General features: G+C 47.0%; 1 protein-coding gene across 7 annotated transcripts in view; it reads right to left on the reverse strand.

The window, feature by feature from the left end:
* CCND2 (cyclin D2) overlaps positions 1-5,965 on the reverse strand; it is a 40,114-nt gene extending 34,149 nt beyond the window's left edge. For 5 of the 7 annotated variants that reach the window (XR_016470055.1, XR_016470056.1, XM_090148010.1 and 2 more), the window contains exons 1-4: positions 5,825-5,965; positions 4,635-4,855; positions 3,005-3,220; positions 252-411 (exon numbers count right to left, since the gene is read on the reverse strand). Coding sequence is in view for 5 of the 7 variants with exons in the window: in XM_090148010.1 (XP_090004136.1) it covers positions 252-411; positions 3,005-3,220; positions 4,635-4,829 (571 nt within the window). In the remaining 2 variants the exon portion in view is untranslated. The remainder of the gene's footprint in view (positions 1-251; positions 412-3,004; positions 3,221-4,634; positions 4,856-5,824) is intronic. The other 2 variants (XM_090148020.1, XM_090148014.1) reach the window with 1 other exon arrangement.
* Between the last annotated feature and the right edge of the window lie 6,334 nt (positions 5,966-12,299).

Here is a 12,299-nt window from a genome sequence, read left to right on the forward strand (position 1 = left end):
GAAAATCAAACTAATTCAGTCTTACTGGCACCATGCATTAGTCAGCAGGTACAGAACTGCCGGCACTTCACAGCTCCCTGTGACAAGACCATCAATACACAGCATGAAGGCCTATTTGCAAACAGTCCCAAGAGCAAGAACAGCTCTTTCCACACCACGATAAGGATCCAGAGACGAAAAGCCTTTGTGCCACCAGCAACTCATCTTTCCATCACATCACATGCAGGCGTACCCAGAGCACCTTAGCCTACCTGTGGCACAAAGGGCAATGAACGTTTGTGCATGTTTCCGGATCAAAACCAACTTGTCTTTAGGTAGAGGCAGCTTCCGTAGAATGTGCTCAATGAAATCATGCGGGGTGACTGCTGCAAGGTTCCACTTCAATTTCCCCAGTACCACGAGCTCCCATTCCTGCAGGGGGTTAGGGTGGAGAAGACAAGCCGTAAGCAACCTGCAGAAAACACTTTATTTCTCTGATTGTAATTATATCACTACTAAATTGGTTTTGTTCAAACTTTTTTTTTTGAGTATGCTCCTACTGCTTTGAAGCCGTTTACTTTATTCTCCACTCCCCGCCCCCACCCCCCATCAACACTGGAAAAGTTAAACTGTACTGGAAATAATGAGACCTGGCAGCTCCAACCAAGATTTTACTCTTTTTGTATTGTGTTGAATGCCCACCCAGAAAGTTTAGCCTGCAATTACATTCTGACAAGGTCATTGTGGTCCTTTCCTACTAACTCCTTTTAAATGGCTATAGTTATTACTTCATATCATTTAAGGTCCTAGGGATAATGACATAAAAACAATTTACATATACACTCCCTTTCAAAATGGGAGAAGTCCATTTCAGGGCATTCTCTCCAAAACTGCAGTAAAAAGTTCCTGCAGACAAACCTGTTGGTGCTTGAAGTTTTGCAGAAAGAAAAAGCTCATTAACACAGCCAAGTGGCCTACGTAAATTATACACCAATGTAGGATCTAACCCCACATTATCTGCATGCCCCAAACTCCCAGTGAAATCAAAGGAAAACTTGGGTGGGTACATAACTACCGGCCATTCACTACAATGTGAACAGAAACGATACCGTATCAACAAATCTGATCCTCCTCACAGGGCTTATATCTACATTTGTAAATGTTTAAAATAAAGTTTTGAATACCTCTCAGCGCCTCACAATATGAACAAAACTCAGGCCTCAGCCTTGGCCCTGTCTCACGCAACAACTATCAGTCATTAACTAAATTCCATGTCCTGATTCTTGAATCTTAATAATGCGTTAGCCTGATGGAACCCAGCATGGCAGGGTGCCCCAGCTAAGTTTGTAGAGTTCCCAAGCCAAAAAAAAAAAAAAAAAAAGTCCTTTAATTTTGCAGTCGAGGAGACGTCAATGAGGGTTGCTGAGAAACCATAAACATGGACCCTACAATGCAATTTCTGTAGCCATTTCTCTGAATAGATGCCTGCTTTAACAGCAAGTTACTTTCCTATAGACGTTCCCACTGGATTACAGCAAAGCTCGCCATAGCTTGGATATCTCACATTCATGCAGGTAACAGAGCCTATAAATGTTTTTGTTTTTCTTTTCTTTCTCAACTTGTGAAACATTTGAACAAAATGGCAATTTATGTTAACTAAGGACCAGCAACACAAGTAACGGGACAGATTCTAAAAGGAAAAGCGTAGAAAGCTATGCAGGGAAGCTCTTAAAACAGGCTTCAATCAGTGTGACAGAAGAGGTACATTATCACTTCCTTCTCACATGGGACATGACATATCCTGGGGCAGCCAACACCATCTATGGGACACCTGTGACAGCTGTGTCAGGGCTTGCAGCCCACAGCCCTTTATTCTACAGATGAGCGAGCTGTAGGGATTCTCACTAGCTTCACCAAGTGATTAATTCTGGTGAGATTCAGCTTGCTACACATAACCAACAGGATCCATGGCAGAAAATCCGAGCAATACACCTCACAGGCAGGCTCAATGCTCATCTAGTACTCTGTTAATGTTAGTTATTCCAACAAATGACTATGACTCTGTTTCCACCCTTCCTGATGTCTGTTTTCACCTTGAAGTCTCCAACACCAGTACCAGACAGGCCTGTTAACTTACAGTGTTTAACCGAGCTCAATTTTCACCTCGGAGATAACAACTGGAAACTAGACCTGCAAGAACAGACACAGCTTCCTCAGCTGTAACGGCGCCTGAAGCCAACCCCTATCAGCCACACAGTACCTGGCACCTCAACCTTCGTCGACGACATCCTGCAGCCAAAGTCCCCTCTTGCTGCAGAGCGAGAGCAACCGCACTGCCTCCCGCAGCGCCTCTAACCGCAGCACCAGGTGGTACTTCTGCAAGGCCCCGGAGGGCAGATGGCTGCGTCTCCCTGCTCCGCGCAAGGCCGGCAGGCAGCAGTCGGGGAGCTGGGCGGCCTGGCAGCGCTTCAAGGGATGAAGTCATGCCCGGTTCCGCGTGTCTGCCACCAGGTGGCGAGGAAGCGCCACGCTGAATCGCACAGCGCCGGTGGCCCCGCGGTGCACGTGTGCGCCCGCGGCCCCGGGGAAAAGGCCCCGCGGGGAGAGCCCGGCGCCAGGGTGGAAGGCGTGCGCTCTCGGCAGGTCCGGCCGCCAGCGCGCCAGACAGCGGCACGGCGAAGGGGAGCTGGATACCGCGTGGCGTACAGCTGCGAATGAACCAGAAGCGGTGGCGGTAACCCCCCTGCAGTCCCGCCCCTCGGGCACAGCACGCCCGCAGTTTTGAGTCGATCCCTCTTAGTCACGTGGGTGCCCGTGGCACGTTTGACAATTCGCAGAAGAGTAGTGTGGGAAAGAAAAAAAAAATAGTGGAAAGCATGACTTTGAAAGAGGGGTGGGCAACAGGGTGGCACAAGTGCCGACTTACTGGGGTGGGGGTGGAAAAAGAAGGAGAAAAGCAGAGAAGGCTGTTAGCGAGTGCTGATGCAGAGGGCGGATGTGCTTGAGGTGTAAGGGGGCTGCTTACCAGCAGCTCTTGGGGTTTGATGGAATTGTCCGTGTATATGCAGAGCTTCTCTGCTGTGAGGGGGATTGTCTCTTTTAGCTTGGAGGCCAGGAACATGCACACTGCCCCCAGTAGCTGCAGATGGCACTTTCGAGTGGGCACCACAGCTAAGAATCTGTCCAAGTAATTCATAGCCAGAGGGAAAACTTCTTCTTCACACTTCTGTTCTTCACAGACCTGCAGGCGAGTAGCACGGGTAGGGGGGAGAAAGAGACAAGTAAAAAAAATAAATAAATGACTAATCCCATAAAACATACTAGTGCCTTGGCGCTACAGCCCCTCCTGATTTTCTTTATCGGGGAGCTAGATTTTGGGGGAGGGGGATACCTCTGGAGAGGCTGGGAAGGCTTGTCAATCGGCTTTCACATTCCTTTAGTCCATTGAATGAGAAATGAATTCAAGACACTGTGTGGGAGAGCCGAAAAGCCTCATCCAGCTGCAAGCTAGCAGCCTCCGAGATTTTTTTTTTTTTCAGTAATTTCGTCATACTTTCAAAAAATCGATAAAAATATCTGAACCTCTCCACGAGTCCTAGTTTTAGTGCTGGTGGCATCCTGGGGCGGTCCCCCATCGTTTCCGACAATTGCAAAAATTCCCCCGGGGGGCATCCTCCAGACCCACGCCCGTAAGCCGTCTCGGGGGGGGGGGGGGGAAGGCCGGGAGAAACTGGGGTGGGGAGAGGCTGAGCGACTAGAACGCAGAGAAGGAGAGTGAAAAAATTATTTCAAAAATTTACCAAAAATCGGAGCCGGCGAAAAAACGCGCCAAATCGCACATGAAAACTGAGCAGTGGGTCCGGTCTACCCGACCCAGAGAGCTGAGGGGGAAAGTGTGGTAAAAATCCACCCCCCAGAGGAGATCAAAGGGGCAAATCAGCACGGTGGGGCCAGGGCAAGGCCGTTAAATCCGCGGGGCTCCGGCCCGCGACCGCCCTGTGCTAAGTACCGAGGTGCGGGGAGGCTTCGCCGCCTGCTCGCTGTTCCCAGCAGCCCCCGGCCACGTTGCGGTCCCGGGGCGTGGCGGCAGGGTGCTTCGGGGTGCCCCTTCTTTGGAAGGAATGGGAAGACGGGCTAAGCGCCTCCGAGCAGTTGCATGCAGCTCAATATGGCGAAAAAAAAAAAAAAAAAAAAAAAAAGGCACGTCCTAACCAGTGCATACGTGGTCGTAAAATACTTGCCGAGCAAAACGTGGGGGGCACTCGTCACCCACCGTCCCTTGCCCTACCCTGGCTCCTTTTTCCCAAAAGGTCCTCAATCTCAGGCGCTCGCAGCCAGAGCTGGCTCATCTTTTTACTTGCAAATGACTTTTCCAACCTCCCCCCCACCTCCCACCCCTTCCTCCCCTCTCGGCACCCCGCTCTGAGCGGCGGCAGCGCCCGGCAGGGCCATTTCCCTCGAGGACTGAGGGATGCTCGAACCCCCTGCCCCCACCTCAACCCGACGGGTGCTGGGCAGGCTCTGTAGGTGAAGTAAAGGCGAGAGAATAGAAACACACAAAAAGTAAAATCCACCGCTACCGGAGGGGTAAATGGGTGTGGGGGTAAGAGGACGGGACAGACGTAGGTGCTGCTCGCGGGGCTGCCTGCACCAACCTCCAGCATCCAAGTGGCCACCATCCTCCTCATGAAGGGCTGGATGTCCTTCTGCACGCACTTGAAGTAGGAGCACTGGGGCAGATACCGCTCCTCTATCGTCAGTAAGTTGTGCAAAACACGGTCGTCATAGAGCAAGCTCGGGTCCGGCAAAGCTCTCCTCATGGGATCCACCTCGCAGCACAGCAACTCCATGTTCCCAAAGCGATCTCCCTCTTACTCTGATGGAAAAGTTTTTACGGGGGGGAGGGGGGAGAGGGAAGGGGGTGGGGAAAGAAGAAGGATAAAGGAGGAGGGCGGCGGCGTTTCTAGCCCGTTCCTGCCTCCCTTGAAGTTCGTTTGTCCTTCTCTCTTGATTTCTAGCCTAAAGTTGAAGCGAAGTGACGCAAACCACTAGGGCAGGCAGCTCTCGTTATTATGGAGCACTGCAGCTGGTCAGGCGTAACATCAAACGCGGGTCGCTGTTTGGTTTTTGTGTGTGTGTGTTTTTTTCTTTTCCACTCTATAAGCTAACAAGGAACCCGGAGGCCCTCGAATAGGGAGACACATTCACAAACGTCAGTTTCTCTTTTTCTTTACAGCAGCCGAACATAACTTGTTCCACGCCTTCCTTCTCCAGGAGCCTGCCTCAATCTGTACTCCCCTTTTCTGAGAAGCCATGGGCTCCCCGGGCACCCACAGACACTACACGGTCTGTACGCGAAATGCCCTGGTTTGGGTCAGCGCCAGATGCGCGTCCCGGCCCCCCAGGCGCCTTACCCACTCCTCCCCCTTATACACCCTGACTACGCAGCCATGGGGGCAGAACCTGTTAACTGCAGCCTAACAGCAAACGCGGAAGAAGAGCTCCTTGAAGGGTGAGCGTTCCGCAGCGTTTTCAGGGTGAAATGTAGCGATAATCACAGTTACTTTCTCCGCTCCATTTCTAGCAGGCGAGCTGCTTTAGCAGCGCATAGTCACAGCGATACAACTTTTAGGAAATGTCGCGGGTGGAGAAGGGAGGGCCGGATGGGGGGCAGGGACAGTCCCACACCGTGCGATTTCTCCCCTCCTCACGCCAGCCATGCTCGCCGCTGCCGCCGAGTGCAGCCCGCCACGCGCGTCCGCGGCACGGGACCGACCGCTCACGCTTCATGTCCGCTTTCTGCACGAACCACCTGCCCCAGCCCGCACCTCGCTGCCTCGCCTACCTCTCGGCCGGCGCAAAGCAGCCGCCTGGAAAATGTGTCAACTTTGTGAAGCCTGTGCTGCAGCCCGTTGCGAGGCTGAGGCTCCCGAGGGAGAAAGAGCCGCCCACCGCCGGAGCCGAGCTCCTGGGGCGCGGAGGCGGCCCCGAGGTGCGTGCGGATAGCACGCTGCCGGCAACCGCCCCCACTCCCCGGCGTTGGCTGCTGGTAGGGAAATACCGCCTTAAAACTGCGAGTGCGGAGTTTAGGGCGCCGCTTCCCCTCCCTCTATTTGCATAGCCAATGGCTCTGGGGCTCTCGCTGCTGCGCGCTCATTGTTACCGGGCAGATTGGATCTTAAGGACGCGTGCTGCCCGATATGGAAAGCAGCGCGAGTGGGCTGGGGGCGAGGTGCAGCACTTTACCTGGCCGTGCCAGCAACCCTGCAGCTGCAAGCGGTCAAGGGGGCCCTTTCCAGCTCTCGCTCCTCCGCAGTGGACCAGGAGGAAGAGAGGGAGGGAGGGATGGATGGCACCCCTGGGTTGCATTTCTTCGGGGTGCAGTCACCGAGGCTGCTCTGCGACACCGGTAGGGATGGCCCCGTAGACAGCTTTCTCTTTTGCTCCCATAAGACAAACGGGGCTCTCTTCCCGCGACCCTTCAACTAACGGTAGGCAGCCGAGCCCTCCGCGCGCTGCTGCCGGCATTTTCCCCGTGAAATAATTTGCATGTCTCCCTCTCCTCGTCCCGTCCATGAAGTGAGGGGAGCTTTCAGGCACGGGAGGAACACGGAGGCTGCGGGCATCGTGTGCGGCCCCTTTATCCTTCAAGACGAATGCTCGCTGCGCTCTTGGGCAGGGATTCGCCTGCCCGAGGTTGCGTTGTACGACGGTGAGGGGTCCCGCTGTACGTCGGGAGTGGCCAGCCGCGGTCTGCTGTGGCGCGTTGAGCTCCTCAGTGAAAGGCTGTTTAACTTCCACCATTCATTTCCCCTTCCTGACTACTCCTGTAAACAGGGAGCGTGTTGTGTCAGCCTAAGTTTTCCTTCTCCAAAGTTAAATTCATAAGTGCTCCCGTCTGATTTTGTAGCCCGACAGTGCAGCGTTTGTGATCTATGCAGGTTTCGAAGGACAGGATGACGGGTCTCCTAACTGTTTGGCACCGACTTTCCGAAGTGATGTCCGGGGTACGGAGGGGACCTGGGGACCCTTGGGAGCCATGCGCCCCACTATAGGGAGGCAGTCAGGACCCGCCAGAGGGTCCTGCCTCCCCGCCGTTCTGCTTGGGGGAGGGCCCAATTAAAAGAAATAAAAATCGCTAAGTCAGTCCACAGAAGCATTTCAGCCCCACACGTGGAGGTGTCGCAGATCTGCAGCCATGTCGGGGTAAAAAAAAAAAAAAAAAAAAAAAAAAAAAAACCACCAGAAATCCTCGATGCCATGGCTTTTAAGGTCACTAACCGTTCGCAAACGGAAAACGCTGGTCCTCTGAAATGAGACCGCACTGCAGGAAGGCGGGGCGGTGGCGGGGAGCCCCGGTGGGCCGGGGCGGTGCACAACCGGCGCCGCTGGCTGCGGTATACGCGACGCCGCCGGTTCGCCTTGTCCCCGTGTCCACGTGTGCTGCCGGGTGCGTTTGGAGACAACAGATGTTTTTACATGGAGAGATTACCGAGTGCCATATGTTAAATATCGCCCGCCCTTCAGGAAAAAAAATAAATAAATAAAAATAACACCACCAACAACAAAAAGACCCCACACAAACTTTTCTCCTTTTGCCGAGCTATTCCGGCCATTTAAAGGCATAAGTCAGAGAAGTGAACCCCGTCGGCGCGTTCTCGGTGCGGTGCAGCAGTGTGTCAGGTCCGCGGGACGGGACGAGCAGTCCCCAGTTCGTCGCTTCAGGTGATTAGCTCAGTGTTACGGCTACAGATTACCCGATTCCTGATCAGTTCTGATGAAGTCAGTAACACGTAAGCGCGTTTTATCAGTGTCACCCCAAGAGCGCTGCAAAACACTGTGACTCTTTCATTATTATTATTATTGTTGATATACCCTTATTTCGTCATTACTCCCACTTATTTTATTTGTTTTCTTTGGAAAATCCAAAAAAGCCCTCTTGAAAATGCTACAGAGGATGGATGGTATCGTATCAAGTTTTGTTCTTGAGCCACAGATGAGTAGGAGTGGTGTATGCACGCTGGGTGGACACAAGATTTTTGTTAGTTTATTGGAAATAAGTATTCCCTTACAGTGCTTGAAACCTGAAGACTGGAGTGTGAAACATGAGAATCTGAAAGTGAAACCGACTGGAAGGCAGGAAAAAAAAAAAGAAAAAAAAAAAAAAACACAACCAAAAACAGAAACAGATGAATGTATTTCCACTTTCCATGCTGAGGAAAGCCCCAGAAGCAAACACTATATATAATAAAATATGCATTAGATTTGAAAGAAAATTATTCCAGCTGCAGTCACTGGATACAGCCTATCTTGGTATTTTCATTTTTTTTTTTCTTCCCCCTTTTTCTTTAATATCTGATTATTATCTGCTTAATTGTAAAATTCATGTTGTGCATTCAGTGGGAACAAAGTGATATAACTCACTCTTTCCTTTGGTTTCTGATTAAAGGTTGGAAAGGGATTTGTATCCCACAGGAACTACTACACATTGCCTATGTATTTTCAAGGAGTCATTTCCAACTCTAAGTGCAGTTTTCAGCACTACGGATCTGTCTAGTTGGAGCTTTATCATTAACTGCCCCTTCAAACAACATAATCGCCAAGCAGGTGAAATATGTATTATTACTTGCTTTTAGATGGTCATTTTATGCAGACACAATACTTACAGCTTTAATAGGTTCTGAGTTAACATATTTTTAATTCCCTTCTTTTTTATGCAGTTTCTTCATTATCCTTTCTTATTCCTTAGTTTTAACTTTTTCAGAGTAGTAATTATAAAATGTGTTTGTGCAGTGCAGAATGCAAGCAGCTCTCAACTCCATGTATAAATGTCTTGAAAAGCTGAGATTGGAAAGGATTCAAAAAAACAAAAGCAAAAATAAAAATAAAAACAAACTAACAAACAAAACTCCAAGAATGATCACACGCCTGGAAATGATGTTTTAATCTCGAATACTGTAAATTCATCACTCTTAGCCCAAGGACATTCCCATGCTGTAAATCATGAAACATGAACATAATCTAGGCAAACTGAAAGAAAAGTAGAAAAAAATTAGGGAAGTAGAGGATACGGTAACACATTTAGGCTAGCAAGAGAGTGAACTCTGCAAGTTTAATTTTTTTTTATTTTTAATTTAGGGCTGTCTTTAAAGTTAAGTGGGGTTAAAGTCCAGAAAGTGTATTCTACAATAAATAGCAACCAGAGTGGAAGCAGGCTTTACTACATGATGTTCTATGACCAGTATTACAGAAGAAAATCAGATATGTAATCCCCATGATGTATTTTGGCCATATAATTATTAGATCTGTGACTCTGCATAGAATTTATAATCTCTGATAACACAGGTACGCACATAACTGGGGCAGAATCTTTCAGTTTTTCCTGGAGGAAGGGAAATGTCTCCTTCAACTAGGGATCTAGAATTATGATTTTTCTCACTATGTGGGGTACTGGGAAATTTTTGTACTCCTTAACTCTCCTGGTGCCACAGCCTTACCTTGCAGGAATGCCGCACACTTTCCAGTGAATGCTGCAGACTTGATCTGCTTTATGATGAACTCAGTTATAAGGCTGTCATTCTTTTACAGGGAGCAGGAACATGTAACAGGTGCTTCCTACATGCCAGGAAATCAATTGAAATACAGAGCACTTGACATTTTTACAGGATCGGGCCCCTGGTATGCAGAAACTTATATAAACTCTATTTTGTTTTTGTTAAGTACTGTGGGGAAAAGGTTAGATTTGGAGGAGAGACTTCAAAGAGCAAGAATAGTTCTGATGAACTACAGGTAGGAACAGTTGATATCTCTTTCATCATTAACAACAGTATCAAAGGTACTCACTACAACACAATGTTTTTTTCTTTTTTTCTTACTCTGCTTTTGAATAAATTTGCATTTTCTTGCTTAAAATTTACTTTGCTATTATTAACCTCTTGCATCCCATTGTGATTTCCATGCCTCTGGGTTGTTTTTATCAGTTCATAGTTCAAAGATGGCTTCAAGATTAAATGCATAATCTTATTAATCTTATTTTCTTTCCAGACGGTAAGGAGAGCTTAATAAAAGACTACCTGTCCCCAAACCTTCAGTTGATCCCTAATTTTGAAGCATCTTGCTGTCACAGAATTTCCTTCAAAAATAATTACGTGACTTTTCTCTTCAGTATCTCATTCTTTATCTAATACATATGTTTTTTCTCTTATCAAAACAATATATATTGTTTCAATTCCCTTCTATTTTTTTTTCTGTCTACACTGAAGCAAATACTGTATACTTACTATATGTATGTAGTGCACCCATGTATTTACAGAGAACAAGAGAGGAAGATCTTTAGAGCAAATTTTGTCTTTTGTGTGGCATTGGGAATGCCTTGGTTCCTGTGAGCTGTTAGATAATCCTGAAATGTATTCCCACAAGCAGTATCTTAAAGGCAAGTGTAATGATTTTTTCATTTCTAATAAGAAATCTATGCTGATGCACATTGAATAGTTTGCTGAAATGAACAAGGTATATATTTTCTGGTGAAGAGCAAGATATTTTATGGGTTGCTACATCAGTATGAAATTTTGTTTTGGAAGCCACATGAATAATTGTGTTAACAGACAGTGGGTTAAGTAGGGCTTCTCATTTTTGTTCAGAAATAGATTTTCTTAGTTGTGAAAGTAGGTCAGTTATTTATTTATTTATTTATTTTGAGTGGAAGAGAAGCTAGGTTTTCCCTCGGAACATGGCTTATTTCGTCTATAAAAACAACAAAAATTATCTGTAAGGAAATACTGGTTTTACCAGTGTTCTGGTTTAAACAGCCATTGATACATTATTTTGGATGTCCCCTTTGCATTCCAGGGACTATGAAATACTCACTAGATCTTTAGATACTCACTAGACTTTAGTCTTCTTAACACGGTCATACACTGAATATTATGAAGACAATTTAAGCTTAACATCAAAGGCAAATGTCCTTTGTTGAAGAAAACAATGTTACTTATTAATTTGCTGTTGTAAAACTGTTGCATTATAAGTCATTCTCATAGACAAATAGTTTAGATATTTTACTACTTGGATCTGTGTCAATTACATCCACATCTGGGAAAATTAGTTTAAGAATATGTCAGGCTAAAATATTATGTTGCATATAGTGTTAATGACCATCTGAATGCAATTCTATTACTTGCTTTTTTCCCTTGCCTTCTCTTTTTGGAATTCAGTATTTTGTTCCTGTGATGCAGTATCTTGGCACCAGTGTGCTACAAATGAAAAAGTGTGTATATTTCAATGTTAGCAATGATATAAAGCCTTTTAAAAGTCTGCACCCCTTACTCCAATTACAGCCGGAGTCTTCAGTCTCTTGTCAGGAGCTTCATGGCTTTCAAAAACACAAGAATCTGTAAATGGTGTGAAACCCTCTTCACCCATGAGCTCCTTACCACCCCTTGGTAACCTGCCTGCTAGGGGCTGTTGCCAAGGTTGAGGCTTTGCTAGGCTTCTACATGTGCAGTAATGACCAAAGACCTCAGGGACCAGCTCCTTGTCTTTGTGCAATGAGGCATTGAATATCTTTCAAGCGCTACCTGCAATCCTTTTGGGTTTAAGCCCCTGCCACTCTCATACAGGTAGCTTTTGTCTGATGAGGTTGCCTTGATAGACATGGTGAAAGTCACATCTGCTGTGTCAGTTACAGCCTGGACAAAACTCCTGTTGATGTGGGAGGGAAGATTTCTTAGGCAGGGATTGAGACAAGAAGGTAGCTGAAGTGAAAGTTGTTCTCCTATTCAAGTGGCAAGCAGTTCTCTGTGAAACTCACTGCTTCTATTCCTGAAGGATTCCCAAAGCACCTCCAGCTCCTGACAGTGGCAAAATACTTGGGCAATAGCTAGGTAGTGGTGAGTGATTTCTGACAAGCAACCTCTTCCCATAGCCATCAGAAGGAGTCTCCTCTCCACAGCTCACTTCTACAAGTATTTTTACAGCATGTTGGTTTGTTCCTGGGCTAGGAAGCTTTTCTTTTTCTTTTTCTTTTTCTTTTTCTTTTTCTTTTTCTTTTTCTTTTTCTTTTTCTTTTTCTTTTTCTTTTTCTTTTTCTTTCTCTTTCTCTTTCTCTTTCTCTTTCTCTTTCTCTTTCTCTTTCTCTTTCTCTTTCTCTTTCTCTTTCTCTTTCTCTTTCTCTTTCTCTTTCTCTTTTCTCCCCCATTCTCAAGTGTTGTTTTCTGGTTCTGAAATTGGTCTTCAGGAACCTATGTGCTTTGTATGTATGACCTGATGTCTCTAATTGAACGTAAGTACACACAATTCTGAGAGAAACATCAGACTTGTATGTG

The sequence above is a fragment of the Phasianus colchicus genome, chromosome 1, assembly GCF_987193195.1.
Source record: "Phasianus colchicus chromosome 1, bPhaCol1.hap1.1, whole genome shotgun sequence".
Taxonomy (NCBI): Eukaryota; Metazoa; Chordata; class Aves; order Galliformes; family Phasianidae; genus Phasianus; species Phasianus colchicus.